The 24,761-nt window shown below is 43.8% G+C and overlaps 1 protein-coding gene across 1 annotated transcript in view; it reads left to right on the plus strand.

Annotated features, from left to right (window-relative positions):
- antxr2a (ANTXR cell adhesion molecule 2a) overlaps positions 1–24,761 on the plus strand; it is a gene marked incomplete at its 5' end in the record, with an annotated part of 123,715 nt that overhangs the window by 9,977 nt on the left and 88,977 nt on the right. Inside the window, 5 exons of the mRNA XM_080738755.1 lie at positions 2,202–2,273; positions 2,832–2,913; positions 4,239–4,343; positions 4,696–4,764; positions 6,794–6,874. Coding sequence (XP_080594881.1) covers positions 2,202–2,273; positions 2,832–2,913; positions 4,239–4,343; positions 4,696–4,764; positions 6,794–6,874 — 409 coding nt within the window. The remainder of the gene's footprint in view (positions 1–2,201; positions 2,274–2,831; positions 2,914–4,238; positions 4,344–4,695; positions 4,765–6,793; positions 6,875–24,761) is intronic.

Here is a 24,761-nt window from a genome sequence, read left to right on the forward strand (position 1 = left end):
CACGTGTCACGTCACACGTGTGACTCAGGGACGGACTCAGGGACGGACTGACGGACGGCCGGTGGAGGTTTTCATACTAAACTGCGACCTGACGGTCGCAATAAAGTGACCACGAAACATTCAACGCTCATAAGTGACACGTCACAAACACAAAAAAGCAATACTCAAAGCATAACTTAACAAACAGTGCCAAACAAAAAGAGTGCACATAACAGTCAATGCTAGTCAATGCAACACAAGTATCACACCGCCATATCAACACAGCAATAGCATACAGTACAACCAACACAACCCAATAGTGCAGGGCCAGAAAATAAGTGACCAACGTCAGTGCAAATAAGTCAAGATATATATATATATATTTTTTTTTCCTTTTTATGCAATAGAGGGAGCCACAGCAAGACGCCACAGCAACCCTCTCAGGGAAAAGTACGTTAGAGGTCAGAGTCAGTACAACTTTTGTTCCAGTAGTAGTGTAAGATAACAGTTGTCCGAGGGGTAATGCTATTAGGCCTTGGCAAGCGACCATCATGAGTCTCGTTGTATTGCTTGAGAGCGACCGGCACAAAGGACTTTCCAAGTCTCTCGCACATCCGTCCTGGGTAGCGGAAACGGTTGTTTCCTCTCTTACTCCAGTAACAAGCTGACAGTCCTCGTCCCTTATATTCCCATAGGTTATATGGAGATCTCAGTGTTTGTCAGTCCTTGTTCATTTATGCCCATATATGGACATCTCTATATCTACTGTAACAGTCCTTGTCCCTTTATGCCCATATATGGAGATCTCTTAACTGTAAGTCCTTGTCCCTTTTATGCCCATATATGGATATTCCTGATGTCATCAGTATATGAACATATATGGGCTTTCTGATATGCCCATATATGGAGATCTCTTAACTGTAAGCCCTTGTCCCTTTTATGCCCATATATGGATATCCCTGATGTCATCCGTATATGCCCATATATGGGCTTTCTAATATGCCCATATATGGAGATCTCTGTATCTCCATATATGGGTATAAAAGGATACTTCAGGTCTGACATCAGGTTTGTTTATATTGGGTTGCTAGGTTTGACATCACAAACTCTATGGGCCATCTGACCTAGAAATCTATATTTGGGCATAGATGACTCATCGTGACCTCATCACACGTCGACCGCACGTGTGACGTGCGGTCGACCGCACGTGTGACCGACGGACGGCCGGTGGAGGTTTTCATACTAAACTGCGACCTTACGGTCGCAATAAAAGCCCAAAAACAAATCTTAAAAAAAAAAAAAAAAAAAGATGCCCTGCGCGGGAGTGACACATGTCTGGAGGTCTGCTCACACCTCGAAAAAGTCACAGGTACAAAGTACTATTGTTGTGTGTGTGTGTGTGTGTGTGTGTGTGTGTGTGTGTGTGTGTGTGTGTGTGTGTGTGTGTGTGTGCGCGTGTGCATGTGTGTGTGTGTGTGTTTATCAGTGACTCGTCATGACAACCTACTTCTTCCTGTTGCGTGTTACAAATGAATCACTTCCTGTGTGTGTTGGGATGGGATTGGATGGGGAGGGGGGGGGGGGTCATGTCATTTCATTAAAGGAGAGGTGACACCGGCCCGAAATGTAACATTATGGTACAGTAGGTCACGTGGTCTTTGTTGAAGCGGTTTGGAAAGGGGGTGGAGCCGGCTGTTGCTGCCGACAGGCCCATCAACAGTAGCTGTATGGGCCTGTCGGCAGCAACACAGAGCCCCCAGTGATAGGCTGTTGATTGTACTGCATCATTTGATTGGATAATTTAACATGGGGGTACATGACATCATTAAAAAAAATTGCTAATTTGATAGCCATAATTAGCTGTTTTGGCCGTGTCACGCCCCCTTTAAGTGACTCAAATAATGGGTTTCTACTCAAAATGCAAGCGTTCTATTATTCACACATTTAACATTTATGTTGTTGGTTTTGTCCCTAACAAACAATATTCGAATCGGAATAATGTTTAACCCATTTAGGCCTAACCTATAGAATAGGGCTAAATCAGAAATTAGCCTACAAAACAAATATGTTGCTACATACTGTACATGTACTGTAAGCCCCTCCCAAACAGCAAAATGTGTTCCATTACAGGTAGATCATGGGTGTATATTAGAACACCATCAAGGTTAAATCAAATTAACAATGTGGATTATCTTTGTTTTTTCTTCCCTGTGTCTCTGCAGCCCCAGCATGAGGGTGTCCTTCATCGTGTTCTCTGCCCGAGCTGAAGTCCTCCTGCCTCTGACCGGAGACGAGTACGTGCGGTCACACACAACGCATGCACGCGCACACACAAACACATACACACGCGATGAACCTGTCAATGTTATCAGTTACTGGGAAAGTCGGAGGCCAAAAATTCCACAGAAAAGGGAGTTAGAATCTCAAGAAGGGGGAAGTGTACTGGATTTCCTTGTTGAGTCTAAGAGTCATCATTATTAGTTAATGTGTCCATATAATCGCATGTGATTACAGGGGTAGGAAATGTACCACTGGTCCTCTGGGACAGTGACGTCAAGAATTGCTATGTTTTAATTAACCAGACAATTTCACAAAATCATTACAAAACACCAGTACCACAGGAATGTGAACTTAAGGCTCTTTTTTTTTTTATGGCAATAATTTTACTGGCCCAAGTGGGCAAGTGGACATTACCTTTGACGCGATCTAAATGTCTCAATAGAAGAGCAATGATACAAAATACAACCACCTCAATTGTATAAGTTATATAGCATTAACACACTCTACCATACAGATTGGACAAAATGACATTTTATTCATAAAAAGAGTTTAAACTGTGTGTCCATTTCCAGACAGAAGATAGAGGAAGGACTGAAGCGTCTCCACGACGTGCGACCAGCAGGTGAAACTTACATGCATGAGGGCCTTAAAGAGGTACAGTGAGATTAACCTGTTATTACTCTTGACCTTTCATTCACGCTTAGTTGCATGTGTGCCACGCGCCCAAAATGACCAATCTACAAGACCACAACAGGCCGCAATCCAATGTACAAGCTCTGAGCTACTAGATATTTCTGATTTTTTTTAAAACATTCTCCACCTACAATATAATGATATCCTAAAACAGGGATTCCACATACTGTAGACAGTTGCTGCGTAATTGCTGATAAGTCAAATGATGACAGATTTATCAGCCAAGCTTCTGCTGTGTTTCGGTTGGGCTCTACATGAAAGAGGCAGGAATTTCAGGGACGTCACGTTACCCCTCAGTTTGTCCTTGTGCCCCTCAAAGAAATGGCCCTGAGGCCAGTGGCCTTATTGCCTCAGCTAACTGTTCCACTTTCTCCTCTTTTTCTTCCTGGTCAATATGTAGCCACAAGTGTCTCTTTCTTGTCATGTAGACACCAGTGTCTTTAGTTGAGATTCTGAATTCTGAAGTCCCCATCTTTAAACCAGTGCAGTAACTTTGATTGGTGCAGGGCTGAGCATTGATCAGGTCGTAAATACCATAATTTATTTATTTCACTGCAGACAGTCTTCGTCCTTAAACCTTACATTTTTTTTCTTTTTTCAATGGACTAAAATCTTGTTTTATTTGATGGCCATCCTGCCCTGGCATTTTACATTTCTCACTTGGTGTGGACAACACCAAGTGGCCACGCCCCTAAAATGACAATGTCAGGCCTGGTTGTGACAATGTGTGTGTTGTTCTGTTGTCCTAACATAAGTAGTTTTTCGCAGAACGGGCATGAATTCAGCCTAAATGTATGTGACAAAAACAGATCTACTAGCTCATTCTATCACCATTCTATGCTTTATTTTTTGCTACACTGCCCTTCTTTGGGCATCGCGCATAGGAGTAAGAGACTCATTATTGCGCTGAATGGTTGTTATACTGTAGGCCTGGAAATTGGGTTACCGTATTTTCCGGACTATAAGGCGCACTTAAAAGCCTTTAATTTTCTCAAAAAACTACAGTGCGCCTTATAGTCCAGTGCGCCTTATATATGGATCATTCATTGACATTGACATTCCCTTTAGCACAGCTCCATCTGTTGGATGCATAACGCAACGGTAGCGTCTATTATGTGCGCCTTATAGTCTGGTGCGCCTTATATATGAAAACAGTTCGAAAATAGACCATTCATTGACAGTGCGCCTTATAGTCCGGTGCGCCTTATAGTCCGGAAAATACGGGTAAATATTCTGGAAGAGTATTGGAAATTCATTGGTTAAAATGTGTGGGAACCCTGCTGCAGGCCTCAGTTCAGATCCAGGCTCAGACCACCAAGTCGTCCAGCATCATCCTGGCGCTGACTGACGGAAAGCTGGACGTGTACATTCATGAACTGACTGTGAAGGAGGTGAGGCTAAACACACGCACGCACGCGCGCGCACACACACACACACACACACACACACACACACACACACACACACACACACACACACACACACACACACACACACACACACACACACACACACACACACACACACACACACACACACACACCACACAACACAGGTTTGTTGAACTGTAGAAATGCTAACATGATAGGGCTGCAAATATCAGTTATTTTCTGAACAAAAACTATTACTTTTTTGAATAAGATTAAGAATCACATTTCTTCATTAAACTGTACAGTATATTAGTTGTGTTTAATGTTGTATCAACTGTACGTTAAGCTGCTTACACTCTGAAATGAATTGCAGGCCGACAAAGCCAGGCAGTACGGCGCTCGGGTTTACTGCGTGGGAATCAAGGAATTTGACGAAAAGCAGGTAGGAAGATGATGCCTGCCACGTTGTTCTAATCGCATGTTTAAGCCATTTACAACATTGTGTCACTTGTTGTATGTACAGTGAAATAGAACAACATACAGTAGTGAGCAAAAAGTAATAATAATCATGTGGATCCATTGAGAACAGCGTGGCTCCAATGTGGATCTGGGATTTAAGGTGGACATTATTTGACATCAGTCGTCTATGACATATCGTTGCTGTTGGGGAAGAAACCTCTCCATATTTTAACCTTTTGTGTTTTTTCGTAAATTTACGCCCAGATGTCATAGACGTCATAAGACTTTCACATAACGAATAAATGTGATTTGCCAGCCAAGGAGTGTGTGTGCAAAGTTTGGCATGGATAGGAGCAACGGTGCCGGATATAAGAGTAGGGCCAAAAGTGTTACGTGACGTGGCGGACAGACTGACATCCGATGCGATGCGACCTGACGGTCACATGTTTTTCACTCATGTGGTTATTTCTTCCTCTACAGACAGGGATCTCCATATATGGGCATAAAATGGATTGTATGTATGATGTCAGATGTCATAGACGTCATAGGACTTTCACATAACGAATAACTGAGTAACCATGTTTGGAAAACATTTCTACTGTATTCTATTTTTATAAGCTAGTAAGCAACCCAGCTGCAGCTAATGGTCTGTTGGAGTTAGTTGTATACCCAGAGCCATGGGTGTGTCACTGGCACACTGACCCACTGGCACACTGACACACCCATTATTGATTAGCTGCAGCTGTGTTGCTTACATCATGGCGTACTCTAATGTCAGTCTTATGCAGCCTGCCATAGACCATATTCACACCGCGGCCATCTTGGATCACATGACTTCCTGGGGTAGCAACCAGCATTACAAACCATTGTGAACAATGGAGCGATGGTCCCAAAATATGAGTTCTATTCAACCAATTTCTTTTTACCAAATTGTCAAATAGGCAGATGATAACATCAACATCCCCAAAATGATTAAATAGAAGGGTATATCCACAATATTCATGGTAGTTAGGGTGCAGTGTTACTCTGTACAAAGACTTGCTACAGTATGCAGACTAGTGCTTGCTCTGCCATCATATAGTTAATATTACTGTATCATGATTTTTGCATATTAATCAGAAACAATCTAACAACAAATAGTTAATATGATAGTGGAGAAAGCACTGCACAGATAGCAAGTCTTTTTACACAGTAAGGTTGCAACCTAACTACCATGAATATTGTGGATGTACCCTTCTATTTAATCCTTTTGGGGATGTTGATGTTGTCATCTGCCCATTTGTCAATTTGGTAAAAAGAAATTGGTTGAATAGAACTCATATTTTGGGACCATGGCTCCATTGTTCACAATGGTTTTTAATGCAGGCTGCTACTCCAGGAAGTCATGTGATCCAAGATGGCCACGGTGTGAATATGGTCTATGCTTTGCTGTAGTTCTTTAGCCTGAACCCCCAAAACAAACTATTTAACCAGCCTGGAGTTTCACCCTCCTTTAACTATAATAACCTCCAGACTAATGCTACAGTATGTGTTACCTCTTCTAAATTAATTAAGATTTACTGAATCTTTGGAATGGACACAAAGTATCCAGTCTTAAGGACCAGGGAAACAAACAGTTTCTCTCGGGTCAAAACGTGTTGATATGCTACTTTTGATGCTTTAGTAGGATACGGTAGGTACTAGTAGGGTATTAATTTACCAAAAAACACAAAAAGCTAGAATATGGAGATGGGAGGTTTCTGCCTGACTGCGACGGAATGAAAAGGAATTTTTAGGCAAGATCTGTAGGAGCAGTGTCCATTAATGTTGTCAGCAAAAAGCAGCCTGATGGTGGCGCTAAAACAGGGGCATGTGAGAAATCAGTGGCAGAGTTTGTGATTTGCCAGCCAAGGAGTGTGTGTGCAAAGTTTGGCATGGATAGGGGCAACAGTGCCAGAGATAGACAGACAGACAGCCAGCAATTAACACACATATTTTTCACTCATGGGTTGTTTCTTCCTTTATGATAACAGCTGGGTGACATTGCAGACACTCAGAACCAAGTGTTCCCGGTCAAGGATGGCTTCCATGCACTCAAAGGCATCGTCAACTCGGTGAGTTTGTCTAATTTTTTTCTGTTTCCGTTAGGGCTGTCACAATTATTACATATTATTATCGCAATTATTTTGTCATAATCGTCATAATCGTAAATGTTGAAAACTTTCCGAAATAGTGGAAATAGCAGATCTACAAGCTCACAACGCGTCGCATCTACAAGCTCGTTGTGAGCTTGTAGATCGGCTATTTCCACTATCAATGTTATTTTTTAAGTAGTAAGTTGTCGAATATGTCAGTAATTTCTTCGTGTATTTAGGTTTTGTGTCATATCTGCCATGTGCAACTTCAAAGCCTGAAAGCCAAACAGAAATGTAATTGTCAATGACAAAAACACAATTAAATCGTTAATCGCCAATTATTTGAGTGACAATTAATCGTCATGTAAAATGTCATATTGTGACAGCCCTAGTTTCCGTGGCGTAGTGTCACCTAATGTCGCCATTGGTCAACTCTGAAGAACAATTTGTGGTAACACTTTCTATGAAGCCCACATTTATAATGCATTATTATGAGGTCATTCATAGTGCATTATTATGCATTCATAAAGCTTCATAACTACACTGTTTGTTTATTCAGTTAGTTTGCTTACAGTAGCATCCTCATTAGCTACACTCAGTGGTTCCCAAACTGAGGGTCGGCCCCCCCAGGGTGGTCCCCAAATGATTTTGGGGGGTCCCCAGGCCCAGATGATTAGCTTAATGTGCAACATTGTTTTCTCCCTCAACAGTAAACATATCACCATGCAGTATAAGTGTATACTGGGTATCTGCACAATTGAATTACTTTTAAGACCTTTTTAATACCAAATTGTCAAATTAAACTGTCTCTACTTGGCTGTCTATTCAACAGTGCCTTTATGTGTCGTACGCCAGGGTGATTGCTGATAGTTTCCCTTTGCCGGAGCATTTTAACGTGACCACATTTTAGGAAAGAGATTTTGCACAGTAATGATTTCAATCCAATCCACTGGTATTTATACAGCTGGTTTAAAAAACAACGGGTTGAATCAAAGAGATGTACAAGCCGTAGAAATTGAATTAAAAAATAATTAATAAATAAAAAGGCACCAAAACCACACAGTTCAGAGAAACATTGACTCTCAAAAAACATAACTCTCAATGTGGGTTAAAAGCCAAAGAGTACAAATGAGCTTTCCGATGGGATTTAAAAACATGGGGGTGGTTTGGTGTGTGTATTTGTGGTTCCACAGATCCACAGATCGGGCCTTCAGATTATCGCAGGCCTTGAAACCCAAGACATACACACTAAGCTAAGCTTTAGCCACAGGCCACTTGAAACGACCATAACACAGTAGTATCTGTCGAGTCTGGTCTTGTTTAGCACTTCATGCCAGAGAGGATGTTTTGTTCCAAAAAGTATGATTCATGATCCTGGCCTTGGCCTTCAAACACTTCTCTGGATGACACTGTAAAAATCATGCTGTTAGTAACAACATCGCCAGGTCTTGTAAACAGCTTGTTTTTTTTTGTTTAATTTGCTTTTGGGGCCTACTTTTTGTTTGTATGCCTTTATTACTAGGACAGTAGACTGACGGTAAATGGGGAGATGTGAGTGTGCACCATGGAATGATTAGTTGTGACCGTAGGTCGCAGTTTACTATCAGAACCGCCACAGCTTGTCCGTATCCGTCCGTCCATCCATCCGGACGTGTACACTTTTGTAAGGTCTATGGGTTTTCCGCTCTGACATCACACTCTGACTTCACCGTGATGTCAGGGGAACCACACTAACAGAATCCCTTTTCTGCCCATATATGGAGTTCCCTGATGTCCTCAATATTAAGCCCTTATCTAACAGGACTTCATATGTACACACTCTGCATCAGTGGTTTATTGGTCATGTCACACGGGTACACAGCGTCCTGAATCTTTTTGAGCAGGAGCACGGCACAGACATGCATCCAGTTTAAAACAACCCTTAACACACCTCAATGACGTTTACAGAAGCTATAGTGTCACACCAGCGGCATTAACTCATTGAATGCCCTTTTCAAGATGGCCGCCAAGTACCAGGATGCCACGTTCCTAAATTTCTAGTGCACGGATCAATTTTTTGTGCACGGATCGTGCACGCCCATGCACCATATGTGTAGTACTTTTTAACAGCTTTCAAACAAAAAAATCCGCTTGGAAATCCGTTCAGGCATTCATGAGATAGAAGCCTTCAAAGTCAGACAAAACAAACACTGCCACCTTCCTAAATTTCTAGTGCACGGATCAATTTTTAGTGCACGGATCGTGCACGCCCATGCCTAGATCATGCACCATATGTGTAGTACTTTTTAACAGCTTTCAAACAAAAAATCCGCTTGGAAATCCGTTCAGGCATTCATGAGATACAAGCCTTCAAAGTCAGACAAAACAGGGGCATTCATTTTTGACATTTTGAAAGATGTGTTTGTTATGGGGCTAAACATGCAATTTCGCGATTGCGGTCATGCCTAATACATTTGAGGCATTTTTAGATTTTTTTTTATAAAAATAAATGTTGAAAAAAAAAAAAAAAAAATGTTTTTTTTTTTTTTCAAAATGGCTTCCAACTCGGGAAACTCGGGCTGTGGCACCCTGTTACTACTGTAATAACTCGGGAAACTCGGGCCTTGGCAGTCAATGAGTTAACATAGGAACGAGCCTGCATGCATATGGTCTGCTAACTCCAGTTAGTGTACTGTAGGTATAACGCAACGTGGGTGTGATGTCATTAAAATAGCGTTCCACCCCCAAACATTAAATCACCAATACAACACTGCTCTGCGTTTAAAAATGAAACCCAAAGGATTGCGCCGTGTGGCAGAGTGTCCAAGCACAACAACAGCGGCCCTGAACAGAGTGAGTTTCTGTTGCAGGGTCTAAATGGAATGGAGAGCATTCTCCAGTGATTAGTAATCCTGGATGTTCTTCTCCTCGTGAGGAGTTGAGATGGGCCGTGCACGCGGCCTTTTCCTTTGGCATGGGAGACGCACTGATGTAACCCTGTTTGAGAGCAGGACGAAGGATTTCGATGATGTGTTTATGTGAAGATTTTTCTGATTTCATCGGGTAGAAACCCCTCACCTCATGTCTCTTACTTTGCAGGATTCAAATTCAAAAGTAGCAGATCTACAAGCTCATCAACTAATACTGATATGTATTGTTGCTGTCGCAGAAACCTCATATCTCTCATATTCTAACTTTTTGACTGAATTAATGACCTGATCATACTGGTCACACAAAATAGCATCCTGGACCCCACTTTGAGAACTAGTAATGTATAATAGTGAGGTTGGAAGGCAAATGTGACAGCCAAGTCATGATTCAATATGTTGCATCAAGCTTGTGATTGTTGAATGTGTTAAATTGCAACAAACAGCCCCTTTGTTGTTTTAGCAGCAGCCTTTTGGGAAAAAGTCAAAATTGCTGCCTAATCAGCACATAATGGCCGACTTCCTTTAGCTACTGGTGTCTAGTTGGGGCGAATCCGATGCTTCCGTGACCACGAGAGCGAAGGTCCGTTTCTCAATGGATTTGTCATCTAGGAGGTTTATTAAACAAATTTGGCCGGGGTGTATTTTTTAAAATGGCGGGAAAAATGTTTGACAGCTAGGGTAATTTCTCATTCACTTACTATACACTACACAATAAAGGAAAAAAATGACTCCCAAAAAATCCACTTTAAATGGGGTTTTTAATTATTCTGAATCCATTGCAAGCATTTGTTTTGCATGAAAAACATTCCTTGGGCTAAAAACGGACCATAAAAGACTGTGAAAATTGATGACTCATCACTAAACCATAGTTTTGTTGGCCGTTTTTAGCCCAAGGAATGTTTTTTGTGCAAAGCAAATGCTTGCAATGGATTCAGAATAATTAAAAACCCCTAGTTTGACCCCTCACATCCCACTTAAAGCAGATTTTTTGGGAGTAATTTTTTCCTTTGTCAAACATTTTTCCCGCCAATTTAAAAAAATACACCCTGGCCAAATTTGTTTAATAAACCTCCTAGATGACAAATCCATTGAGAAACGGACCTTCGCTCTCGTGGTCACGGAAGTGATTATTATTTATTATGCACTTTTTTTAGTTTTATTTCAAAGGGATAGTTTCACCCAAAAATAACTTGTTTTCTATCGATTACTCGCCCCATGGAGACATAGATATTTTTTAGTTTTGTCGCATCCCTAAGACAATAATTTGATGACCAGCAGTGGTTCGCTATGGAGACACAAAGAGCCTTTTTTGTTCCCTATTAGGAATAGGAATGGGACAAAAACAAAAACTAAACATATCCATGAATGCTAGTCTCTATGGGCTGAGTAATTGATAGAAAGTCATTCTGGGGTTGAACTATCCCTTTAACTCATTATTTCTTCTTTGAATTCAAATATCCTTTAATGCGTTTCTTTTGCTTAATATTTTATGTAAATCCCATTGAATTGCCTATTTAACCACTTCTTAAACCTTCACTACTTTGCAAGCATTGACTTTTGACCTTTTTTCTCCTCTACACCAAACGTCTTTGCCGAAAATAGGCCCTGCGATGTGTTGTTGTGAGCTTGTAGATCTGCTATTTTTGGCTTAAGGCCTGTCCATAGTCTCTCCGAAACCAAACTTTTCTTCGGTGAGTTACGAATTTCCGACGTGCAGATTTACGAACTCTAATTCGGTGTAATGCTTTTCAGATGTCGTGAGTGACGTCATTTTGTAGTCGAACCGGACCTTTCCGACAAAAACCTTTGGTTTCGGAGAGACTATTTATGGTTCAAGTGGTTAAATGTGCTATACAAATAATCTGGCCTCGCCTTAAGCCTTTGCTCGGAGGTACTGTATCTGGGTTGGGAGTTCCCAGGTAGATGATTCATGATCTTATCGTGATTCTTGTGATTCATTTATTTGTGTTGACTCTTGACTGCCATAAAAAGTTACAGTCTTTCTAAATCACTAGTCATAATATACATATTGAGACATTTAAATCCTGTGTCTAGTTTGACACAGCCTTGGGCAGTGACGCAATCTTGTTTCTGGTCTGACACCAGGACTTGTGACCTGAAGGTCAAGATTCTATTCCTTCCTTGAGAAGCAGACTTAGTGGTAAACATGTCATCCCTTCCACATTAGTCCTGGAACAGAGAAGTCACATAGTGTGTAGCTTTATAAGCCTTGAAAATCACAAAACGGGTGTTCTTTGTGAAGATAATCTTGTGGAACAAAACATGTACTGTAAGCATTGTGAACGTTTATTTGCCACAAAGTAATAAAAAAACAAATCCTGTTAAAAAAAAAAAAACATTAAAGCTATACTGTGTAAGTTGCTCAACTAGTGGTCAGAGTCGTATAGCAAACCGCGGTCGCGTCCGTGTCTTTCGGCCGTTTTTCGCCGCGGACCGGGCCTCACACCCCCGCGTCTGCCTCCACCTCGCCGAGATCTATCTTTAGAGGGGTCCCTGGTTCCTGTGCGTTCAGGCATTCCGGAGAGGACTCCTTCACCCGAGTATGTTGTTGTTATGTTGAGGCAAGCTACTTCCTGAGAAGTCAGCAAGATGCGCCTGTGATTGGCCGGTAGTGTACCATGTGTTTATGATCGGCGATATGATTGGCCAACGTATACACATGATGCAGATGACGTCATTTTGCCCCGAAATTCGCCCCCCCCTCACGGCTCATAGAAAACATATAAAGAGAAGGCTTTAGAAGCTGAAATTAACGGAGTGGGGGTTCTAAAACTTTAGCGATTTTACAGTTAGGACAATTTTAAGATTTGTTTTATAAAAAACGTTACATGGTATATAGGGCTGTAATCTAGCCCTGTTTTAGGGATTCGAACTTCGGGGGGATTTTCCGAACGAACCATCGAACCTTCGATGGTTCGTTCAATTGATTAAAAACCGAACGTTCGAACCTTCGAACCTCCGATGGTTCTGAACATAAACCACCTGCATTCATTATAACCAGCTGCAATTCATTATAGAATCCTACGGGGGGCGACATTGCATAGTCTTATCGGTAAAAACGATTAGTTTCATAAGGATCAATTACACAAAATACACGTTTGCACAGGATTTATTGCACAGTCTGACAGGAGCAAAGTCGTTCTTAAATAGGCCTACAAGCAACTGAAGCAAGCAATGCAGATCAGATCAACAATAGCTATTCTGCCCTCAGTTTGAGTTCATGTTTATGTTCATGTTAGAAACTTATGTTTACATTGCTTGTGTGTTTATTTTGTAGTAATCCAATGAGGAGCTTTTATTTTGAAATGCTAAGGTTAGCAGACTCTTATTCTGACATGTCAGTAGTGGTTTAGCAGTGCATGCTGGGAAGAAGAAGCTCAGTAACCCAGTAGACTCCATTATACAACAAGCTGACAAGCACATGTTGGCAGTGTTTTCTGTATCTTGAATCTTTATGAACCTTCGAAAGCAATGGCTGTAAGTTTGGACATGATTCACTTTCTGTACACTGTTTTGATTTGTTTATGAGCGAATGCATATAAATAATTCATGTTTGTTAAGAAATATGATGTTAATGGAAACTTGTAGATCGGCTACTTTTCAGAGACTAGCATTTCATTACATGTAGCTGTGTTTATATTTCATATTAGCATGTATTAGCCAGCTTAAATTCATAGTGATATTTTGATGATAGCTAAGACATTTCTTTGTCTTTGTTTTTTTTGTTTGCTACAGTTTTACACGATTTTCACCTGTAACTCTGAAGATTGCAATTATTAAAAGGAGCAAGGCGCTCGCTTCCTGGCTCGTGAAAACCGAGTTTGGCTGTCTGTTTAACCTCGTTAACATACCGGAAGTATACAACACGTTGTGGGGGCAGAACAGTAAAAAGCCAGACCATCAGTGGGTGTAAAGAAAATACAAGGACACAGCCATGAGTTTCAAATCTAAAAACAATGCTAAAGATGACAAGGCTGAATCAGGATCAAAGTTTTCACTCAAGACAAGGTCAAAGGCAGCCTCTAACAAATCCTCGTCTTCTACAAAGGCTTCCGTCATTGAGAAGGCTGCCATAGCCAGAGCCTCAGCTGAAGCAATGCATACCAAGGTTGCCTATGTTAAAGAACAGCAGAAGATAAAAAAGCAACAGGCTCAACTAGACCTGGAAAAAGCTACACTAGATGCAAATAAAGCTACACTCGAGGCAGATTTGGAGGTTTTGGAAATTGAAGGGGAGGCAGCAGCTGCTAAAACAAAAGCTGAGGTGTTAGAGGAAGCGGCAGGTTGGGTGGATGAAGATGCACCAAGTGCAAAAAGTAAAGTCCCTTCACAAGTGGTCAAACAAAGAACAGCGGACTATGTGCAACATCAAACACAGCTCCGTGCTCAAGATTTTGCTTTGCCACTGCACAAGGAAATGTTAAATCCTCATGATAAAAATCCCACCCCACAGATTCCAGCCGGGGACATGAAGAAAAGCCCCACACACATTTTCAAACCCTCAATTTATGAGCGTGCTAAGGCATTGGATCGCACGTTTATCCCAGGGCCATCAGTTAACCCACACAAACAATATGATGACCCTAGCCCTCGAAAATATGATCGGTCTCCTTCTAAAAAATATTATACTCCTCGACAGTACTTTGATCACATTGAGCGTTCTTCGCAAGAATCCAACCCCTTTCAAATGGAAGATTTTGCAAAATTCCTCGCACGTAGAGAGCTAGTGACTACTGGTCTCTCAAAATTTGATGATACACCAGAAAGTTATAGAGCATGGGAGTCCTCATTCCTCAATGCAACACGGGGCTTAGACCTCACTTATAGCGAAGAATTGGACCTCCTAGTAAAGTGGCTCGGTAAAGAGTCATCAGAGCATGTTAAAAGGATCCGTTCTGTATATGTCACCAATCCCAAAGCTGCCCTCCAGCTGTCTTGGCAGAGACTTCAAGAATGCTATGCTACACCTGAAATAGTAGAAAATGCTCTGTTTAAAAGACTGGATAACTTCCCACGTCTGTCTGCTAGAGACAATGTCAAACTGAGAGAACTCAGTGATCTTCTCTTGGAGGTGCTGGCAGCTAAGAACGAAGGACATCTTCCCGGCCTCAGCTATCTTGACACGCCTCGCGGGATAAAGCCAGTAGTAGAGAAGTTGCCTCCAGGCCTACAGGAAAAATGGCTCAGCACCGGTTCTCGCTACAAGGAAGAACAAGAAGTAATCTTTCCGCCCTTCTCATTCTTTGTTGACTTTATCTATGGCCAGGCTAAGGCCAGAAATGACCCAAGCTTCGTCCTGTCAACCAGCAGCCAGCCTTACAACAAAATCGAGAGAACGCCACCAAGACAAGGTGGATTCAAGTCTGCTGTGTCTGTGCATAAGACGGATGTTTCTGCAACTGCCGACGCAGATCACACAGGTGCAGCAGAGACTGAGAAGAAAGACAGTGATCCTGCTCGATACTGCCCTGTGCACAACAAGCCACATCCTCTGGCTAAATGTAGAGCCTTTAAATTGAAACCATTGCAAGAACGGAAGGATATCCTGAAAGAAAACAAGCGCTGCTATAAGTGCTGCTCTCCAAACCACCTGGCTAAGAACTGTCAGGTAACGTTGAAATGTGATGAATGCCAGAGTGACAGACACTGCTCTGCTATGCATCCAAGCACCTCCCAGCCTCAGCCTAATTCCGCATCACCCACACCAGAAGCAGATGCAGAACCACAAGACGGCAACCAACTCGAGGTGACGGCACGGTGCACCAAAGTCTGTGGTAAAGGCAGCCCTGCTCGGTCCTGTGCTAAGGTGTGCTTAGCTCGGGTCTTCCCTAGAGGCCAACCAGACCGCTCCGTCAAGGTATACGTCATACTTGACGATCAGAGCAACCGCTCATTGGCCCGCTCTGAGTTTTTCCAACTATTCAGGATTGAAGGCAGCCTGTCACCATATCTGATGAGGACATGTGCAGGCACAACAGAGATGACTGGAAGGAAAGCTGTAGGCTTTCAGATCCAAGCAGTCAACGGAGGCGAATGCCTGGATCTCCCACCTCTCATTGAGTGCAATGAAATCATGACCAATAAATCAGAAATACCGACACCAGACGTGGCGCTTGCACATGCCCACTTAAAGCATCTTGCTCCGTGCATCCCCAAGTTAGACCCTGAAGCTCAGATGATGATCCTGCTGGGGAGAGACATGATACGGGTGCACAAGGTGAGAGAACAAGTCAATGGACCCCATGATTCACCCTTTGCTCAGCGCCTCGACTTGAGCTGGGTAATTGTTGGTGAGGTGTGCATCGACAATGCTCACAAGCCGACTCTAAGTGTCTTCAGAACCCAAGTCCTGCAGAATGGACGTCCATCTCTCCTCACTCCTTGTCCAAACAACATCAGTGTTAAGGAGAAACCAAGCTACGGCGGGGAGCACAAGCATGACCTTCCCAAGCGCCCTTCAAAGCCCATGCCAGCTGGAGACGAGCTAGGGCATGCAGTATTTGAACGTACAGCTCACGATAACAAGTACGCCATGTCATTCGAGGATGAAACCTTCTTGGAGATTATGGATCAAGAGGTTCATCAGGACGAACTGAACAATTGGGTGGCTCCACTGCCATTCAAGTCACCTCGTCCCCTGCTCCCAATCAACAGAGAGCAAGCGTTGTCCCGCCTCAGTTCCCTAAGACGCACTCTGAACAAAAACTCTGTGATGAAAGAGCAGTTTGCAGCCTTCATGGACAAGTTGTTTGAGAACAAGCATGCAGAGAAGGCACCACCTGTCCAAGAAGAGAACGAGTGCTGGTACCTGCCCATTTTCGGGGTCTACCATCCCCAGAAGCCGGGGCAGATACGCGTTGTGTTTGACTCAAGTGCCCAACAACATGGTGTCTCCCTCAATTCAGTGTTGCTGACAGGACCCGACCTAAATAACACACTGCTAGGGGTCTTAGTGCGGTTCAGGAAGGAACCCATCGCAGTCACAGCTGACATTCGTCAAATGTTTTACGGATTCCTGGTGAGAGACGACCACAGGGACTACTTGAGATTCCTATGGCATAAGGATAACGACCTCTCCAAGGAGGTAGAAGAGTACCGCATGCGGGTGCATGTTTTCGGCAACAGCCCGTCTCCGGCGGTAGCTATTTATGGTCTGCGGAGAGCTGCACAGAAAGGCGAGCCTAAGTACGGTGCCGACACACAGCACTTCGTTGAGAGGCATTTCTACGTGGATGATGGTCTCATATCGCTTCCAACAGAGTCCGCAGCTATAGACCTCATGAAGCGTACTTGTGCATCACTTGCAGAGTCGAACCTGAAACTGCACAAAATCGCCTCAAACAGCATTACCGTCATGCAAGCCTTCGAACCAGAAGAACTGGCCTCAAACATCAAAGACTTGGGTCTTGACGATAAGACTCTGCCTGCTCAAAGGAGTCTGGGTTTGTGCTGGGACATAAGCACAGATACCTTCACCTTCAAAGTAGCTGTGACTGACAAGCCTTACACCCGCCGGGGAGTGCTATCTGTCGTCAATAGCATCTTTGACCCCTTGGGATTCGCAGCACCAGTGACAATCAGAGGCAGATTGTTGTTGCGAGAGCTCTCCAGTGGAGTTCAGGATTGGGATGCCCTTCTTCCGGATGATAAAATGCCCTCATGGGAAGCATGGAAATCATCACTGCAAGAGTTGAGCAGCCTCCAAGTACCCCGCTGCTATCTACCAATGTCCCTCTCAAGATCTACATACACAGAGCTGTGTCTCTTTTGCGATGCCTCAAGCTGAGCCATAGGGGCAGTAGCTTATTTACGATCTGTCACTGAAGAGGGTCATTGTGAAGTTGGATTTGTGCTTGGAAAAGCAAAGCTATCACCACAGCCAGAGCCTACAATACCCCGTCTCGAGCTATGTGGAGCTGTCCTGGCGGTCGAGATGGCGGACGTAATCCTGGATGAACTGGACCACAAGCCAGATGCTGTGAAGTTCTATTGTGACAGCAAGGTGGTCCTAGGATACATCTGCAATGACACAAAACGCTTCTTCGTGTACGTGCATAATCGTGTGCAGCGTATACGCCAGACGACATCACCTGATCAGTGGCACTATATTCCTTCGGAACAAAACCCAGCTGATCTGGCTACCAGGTCTGTACCTGCATCGCAGCTCATGGATACTATGTGGTTCAAGGGACCTGACTTCCTTCGCAAGCCTACAGAGCCTGAAGTGCACAAGCCTTTTGAACTGATAGACCCTGAAGTCGACGTGGAAATCAAACCACAAGTAACCGCTCTCTCTACCCATGTTGGAGCCAGAGGGCTCAAATCTGAACGTTTCCAGCGCTTTTCAACTTGGGAATCCTTGTTAAGAGCTGTCTCCTACCTGATTCACCAGGCACGTTCCTACAAGGCGGATTCTACAGATGCATCACAACACACATGTAAGGGATGGCATCAATGCAGCAAACCGCGCACTCCAGAGGAACTTGCAGCTGCAAAGAGACTCATCCTTGAGATTGTTCAAAGAGACACCTATCCAGACGAGTATGCTGCTCTTCAAGCAAATAAAGAAGTCTCTAGTTCAAGTTCGATCTTGAACCTTGATCCCTACATCAGCGATGATCTACTGAGAGTCGGAGGACGTCTCAGACACGCTTCCATTGAACCAGACGTAAAGAACCCAATCATCCTCTCAAAGCAAAACCATGTGACCAAACTGCTTGTGAAGCACCATCACATGGAAGTGAAGCATCAGGGACGACTATTCACAGAAGGAGCCATCAGGGCGGCTGGTCTGTGGATTGTGGCCGGCAAGAGACTGATTGGTTCTATCCTCCATCACTGTGTGATATGCCGCAAGCTCAGGGGGAAGCTAGAAGTACAGAAGATGGCTGACCTCCCCCCAGAGCGGCTTGACACATCTCCACCTTTCACTTACGTCGGTCTAGACGTGTTCGGACCATGGACAGTGGTCACTCGACGCACCCGCGGAGGTGCAACTCACAATAAAAGGTGGGCCATTCTGTTCACATGCATGAGTACCAGAGGAGTACACATTGAGCTAATAGAGTCAATGGACACAAGCAGCTGCATCAACGCCTTGCGAAGATTCTTTGCAGTCAGAGGCCCAGCAAAGCAACTCTGGTCAGACAGGGGGACCAACTTTGTTGCTGCCAGTTCAGAACTCGGCATGGCACGTCCTGATGATGAACAGACCAGCATCTTGAGGTATCTCCATAGCAATGGCTGCACGTGGAAGTTTAATCCCCCACATGCGTCCCACATGGGAGGAGTGTGGGAACGCATGATTGGTGTAACACGAAGGATCTTAGACTCCATGCTCTTGCAAGACAAGCATACTCGCCTGACACATGAAGTACTTTCTACGCTGATGGCAGAGGTATCTGCGATAGTCAACGCAAGACCACTGGTTCCCGTCTCATCAGATCCCGCAGCACCTATCCTGCTTTCTCCTGCCATGCTCTTGACCCAAAAGCCAAGCTTGGCTGCTCCACCAGGAGACTTCACTGGAAAAGATCTCCTGAAATACCAGTGGAGACAAGTGCAAGCACTTGCAAACGAATTCTGGAGCCGATGGAGAAATGAGTACATCAGCACTCTGCATTCAAGACGCAAGTGGCACAAGGCACAACGCAACCTGCAAACCGGAGACGTTGTGCTGCTTAAACAAAGTCAAGCACCAAGGAATGAATGGCCAATGGCTTTGGTCACATCAACCTTTCCAGGGACCGATGGAAGGGTCCGCAAAGTTGAAGTGAGGACATCATCCCAGGGCACCTCAAAGACTTACCTGAGGCCCATCTCTGATGTCATCATCCTCCTAGAAAAGGACTGAGATAAGACATTGTAGTGGCATCAGTAATGCCAGGCGGGGAGTATTCTGCCCTCAGTTTGAGTTCATGTTTATGTTCATGTTAGAAACTTATGTTTACATTGCTTGTGTGTTTATTTTGTAGTAATCCAATGAGGAGCTTTTATTTTGAAATGCTAAGGTTAGCAGACTCTTATTCTGACATGTCAGTAGTGGTTTAGCAGTGCATGCTGGGAAGAAGAAGCTCAGTAACCCAGTAGACTCCATTATACAACAAGCTGACAAGCACATGTTGGCAGTGTTTTCTGTATCTTGAATCTTTATGAACCTTCGAAAGCAATGGCTGTAAGTTTGGACATGATTCACTTTCTGTACACTGTTTTGATTTGTTTATGAGCGAATTCATATAAATAATTCATGTTTGTTAAGAAATATGATGTTAATGGAAACTTGTAGATCGGCTACTTTTCAGAGACTAGCATTTCATTACATGTAGCTGTGTTTATATTTCATATTAGCATGTATTAGCCAGCTTAAATTCATAGTGATATTTTGATGATAGCTAAGACATTTCTTTGTCTTTGTTTTTTTGTTTGCTACAGTTTTACACGATTTTCACCTGTAACTCTGAAGATTGCAATTATTAAAAGGAGCAAGGCGCTCGCTTCCTGGCTCGTGAAAACCGAGTTTGGCTGTCTGTTTAACCTCGTTAACATACCGGAAGTATACAACACGTTGTGGGAGCAGAACATGCTAATATCACAGCACAGTATTTTCTAGGCCAGGCCACTGTGTCTTTTTTTTTTCTTTTTAAACTGTAAAACAATAAAATAAACGATTAAATAAAAAACGGACACAATAAAATAGTCAGACAAAGCGCACTCTATGTCCAATAGACAGACCTCTGCACAGGGCTACAACATTGCAAACAAACAGCTTCAATATAAGTATGCATGTAACCAAATAGACAAAGTAACAACGACTTTAGTGCAACCAAGCCAGGCTTGTAACGAAGCTCACCTCTTGCGGCCTAAACTCTCTTCATATTGTGTGCCAAGAAAATCAGTTTGTCCACATTCTCAGGGAGGAGGCAGCTCCTCGTCTTGTTAACAATATTCCCTGCCTTGGAAAAGATACGTTCCGATGGCGTGGAAGTTGCTGGGATACAGAGACACTGTTTGGCTGCCAATGCAAGTTTTGGGTAGCGGTCACAATGCATCTTCCACCATCCTAGTGGGCCCAGTGGGCCGGATTTCTCCTTAGACTTTGACTTGTCGCCGCCGGATTGCTCTTGTGGCTGGGATCTTGGCACTTTGGACTTGTCTCGAAGGTAATTCTCCATCTCTTTTTGGGCACCGCCGTCACCTTCCTCCTCATCTTCATCCCCCTGTAGCAACATTTCTAGGTCACGCTCTTTCTTTTTTTTTGGCGGTGGTCCCCGGTCCTCCGTCTCCTCTCCCTCCTCTCCCAGTCCCTCCTCTTCCTCGCGTGCACCGTCTTCCTCGGTTGTGTGTGTATCACGCTCGTGTAAGTGGTCAGCGAGGTGAACAATCTGAAAATAATGTAATATTTTAGTAATAAATAAAATCGGAGAAAATGTTGATCAGGCTACACAGTACATATGTCATATTAAGAGTTGTATAGTTAGTTATTAGATTTAATATATATTAGTATAACTCTTACCTCGGTGTATACGTTGTCCCTCATCTCGTCATCATCGAGGAATTTGAGATGTTTATAGCGGGGATCCAGGGCAGCAGAAAGCAGATACTGGTAGGCTCAAGCTTTTGTAGCTCCCATCTGTTGTCAATTTCGGTGACGAGGGTCTTTTTCAGTTCTCTTATCGCAGGGCTGTCAGCCTCGTCTGGTGACAAACTTTTCTTCAGGTTGGTTAACATCGGCACGGTTGCTGACAGTGACACGTTGTCTTCTTTAGAAAACAGTTCTGTCAGTGTCTCTAAAGGGTGGAGCACATCTGCAACATCGGCTGCCAGAATCCACTGATCCGAAGTGAGGTCCAGTGAACGATCGGACTTTTTGGTGACAGTGGAGTCGGACAGCACCGCAGCTACTGGCCATCGCTGCTCCACCAAGCGTTGCAGCATGTTTAGTGTCGAGTTCCAGCGAGTGGATACGTCTGGAATTAGTTTGTGGTCTACGACACGTTGTGCATCTTGTTTGCTTTTCAGAGCAGTTGTAGCTTTTTGGCTTTTTCTGAAATGCGATACCAGATTCCTGGCCGCTCCAACCATTTTGGTCACTGTGGGATGTTTTAGGGATGCATTAATACAGAGCTGCAGTGTGTGTCCGGAACAGTAGACCCCCTGAACCTTGCCCCAATGTTCTGGGTCCTGTTTCAGTGTTGCAGTGCAGAGCTTCATGTTACTGGCGTTGTCGTGTACAACAGCGATTCTCTTGTAGTTGGGTATGTTGTAAGCGTCAGCCACTTCACTGAGGCGCTGTGCTATGTTTGCTCCAGTGTGCACGACATCCAATTATTTGGTTTCCAAGACGAATCCCTTTAGTTCCCAATCGATGGAAATAAAGTGAAGGGTGACCGCCATGTACGCCTCCATCACTATGGACGTCCAAGCGTCGGTTGTGAATGCTACAGCCGTAGCGCTGTCAATTTGAACCACAATCTTCTCCCGCACTTCACTGTGCTTTATAGCTATGGCATCGGTGATGGTCTGTCGACATGGCACGGTGTAACCTGGCACCATCAGCTCAACCATCTTCTTAAACCCCTGGCCCTCTACCACACTAATGGGTCTCATGTCCATAGCTATAAATTCAACAATGCTGTTCAGAATCGCTTTCTTTCTTGTTTCAGTTAATGGCACGTTGAATGGCAGCTTGGTCTGCGTTGTTGTTGCTGTGGGCCCGACGTCCAGATCCATTTTGTGTACCTAAAGTAATCAATGTGATAATCTATTAGCAAATATAATTTAACTTTTATTACGTTTATTTGCCAACTGCTTAATATGTGCGCAGCAGCCTGCCCTGCACATGGGATAGTTCTAAATAATATAGCGTTCATACTTACATTGGTTAAATGAGCACTCAGATTTGTTGTGCCACCGTGGAATGCCAAGGATTTGTCGCAGACTTGGCACAAAGCTTTACTTTTATCTTCAGATAGTTTAAAGTGTTTCCACACTGGCGATTTCTTAGTGGCAGCTGCCATGATTGATTCATTTATGACCCCTCACCCATCAGTCCCTCTTCACCTGACTCGTTGATTGTGTGGAGTGTGTCTGTCTGTTCAGTGCGTGACTTTCCAATGTTTTTGTTAAGACAAAGAACATAGTATAGGCAGGTAGGCATGCTACAGCGATATTCTGAATAGGACTACATATCACATTCTGATAAAAGGCTATATTTTACGTGAAAAAGAAATATATATATATATTTTTTTTCGTAAAAAAAAAAAAAAAACCTGAACCCATTATTTTCGAACTTCGATTGCCAACGTAACGAACGAACGTTCGAACCTCCGAACGTTCGCTTGTAGCCCTAATGGTATAACTTTAACTTAAGTCGAGAGAACCAGGAAGTGGCAAACGTCCTTCTTCCGACCACATAAATATGTCATCTTTGTAAGCACTCTATTCTAGGAAACAGACCCACACATCCCCAGCGCTGGCTGAGATAATGTGAACAATGGCTTCCCCCCTAAACACAAATCATATCTAGCACAAACTCCACCATGGAAGGACATGGCTCCCAGTGAGCCAGGCCACACTGGCACCTCTGCATATCCTCACACAAATCAAATCCTTAGTGTTAGTTTAACTCGGGAGAGCACAAACGGAACCTATTAACGTTAGGAGTGCTTTTCCCGATAAAAGTCGGGATATTGCTTTATATTAAACTAGAAGCTGGGCCGCCCTTCGGGCGGCCCAGCGTCTAGTCGGCGACCTGGCCAACTCGGAACAACGTAAATAGGGAATGAATGCCCCGCCCTTTAATGCAAACCCCATTATACCTGTTGTCATAGGACCCGTTTTGACCATCTGTTTGCCTGTGTCCATTTATGCCCATATATGGAGATATCTGTTATCTGTCTGTCTGTCAGCGTCCATTTTATGTCCATATATGGAGATCACTGCAGATATAGTTCTGGGTCCATTTTATGCCCATATATGCCCATATATGGAGATATCTGTCTATTTGCGTCCATTTCACGCCCATATATGGAGATCTCTGAATCTGTCTGTCTGTGTCCCTTTATGCCCGTATATGGAGATCTTTGTGATTCTGCGTAAATTTTATGCCCATATATGCCATTTGCGTCCATTTTATGCCCATTTATGGAGATCTCTGTATCCGTCTGTCTGTGTCCCTTTATGCCGTATGAGATCTCTGAATCTGTCTGTCTGTGTCCCTTTATCCATTTTATGCCCATATATGGGGGCATTCATTTTATGCCCATATATGGAGAACGCGCGTGCCCGTGGGACGAACGGTTCTCATATGGGGGCATTCATTTTATGCCCATATATGGAGAACGCGCGTGCCCGTGGGACGAACGGTTCTCGAGATACGCGGATTACCTACATACATACACACTCACAGAGATTTTTTGTTGACTCATGTGGCGTACGTCTGCCCATATATGCCCATATATGGAGATATCTGTCTATTTGCGTCCATTTCACGCCCATATATGGAGATCTCTGAATCTGTCTGTCTGTGTCCCTTTATCCATTTTATGCCCATATATGGAGAACGCGCGTGCCCGTGGGACGGAACGCGCGTGCCCGTGGGACGAACGGTTCTCGGAGATCTCTGAATCTGTCTGTCTGTGTCCCTTTATCCATTTTATGCCCATATATGGGGGCATTCATTTTATGCCCATATATGGAGAACGCGCGTGCCCGTGGGACGGAACGCGCGTGCCCGTGGGACGAACGGTTCTCATATGGGGGCATTCATTTTATGCCCATATGGAGAACGCGCGTGCCCGTGGGACGAACGGTTCTCGAGATACGTGGATTACCTACATACATACACACTCACAGAGATTTTTTGTTGACTCATGTGGCGTACGTGATGTCAGAGCCTTTTATGAAGTGATGTCACAATGAGTCAGAGCTTTCGCCGA

This window comes from Nannobrachium achirus (genome assembly GCF_963921795.1).
Source record: "Nannobrachium achirus genome assembly, chromosome: 12".
Lineage (NCBI taxonomy): Eukaryota > Metazoa > Chordata > Actinopteri > Myctophiformes > Myctophidae > Nannobrachium > Nannobrachium achirus.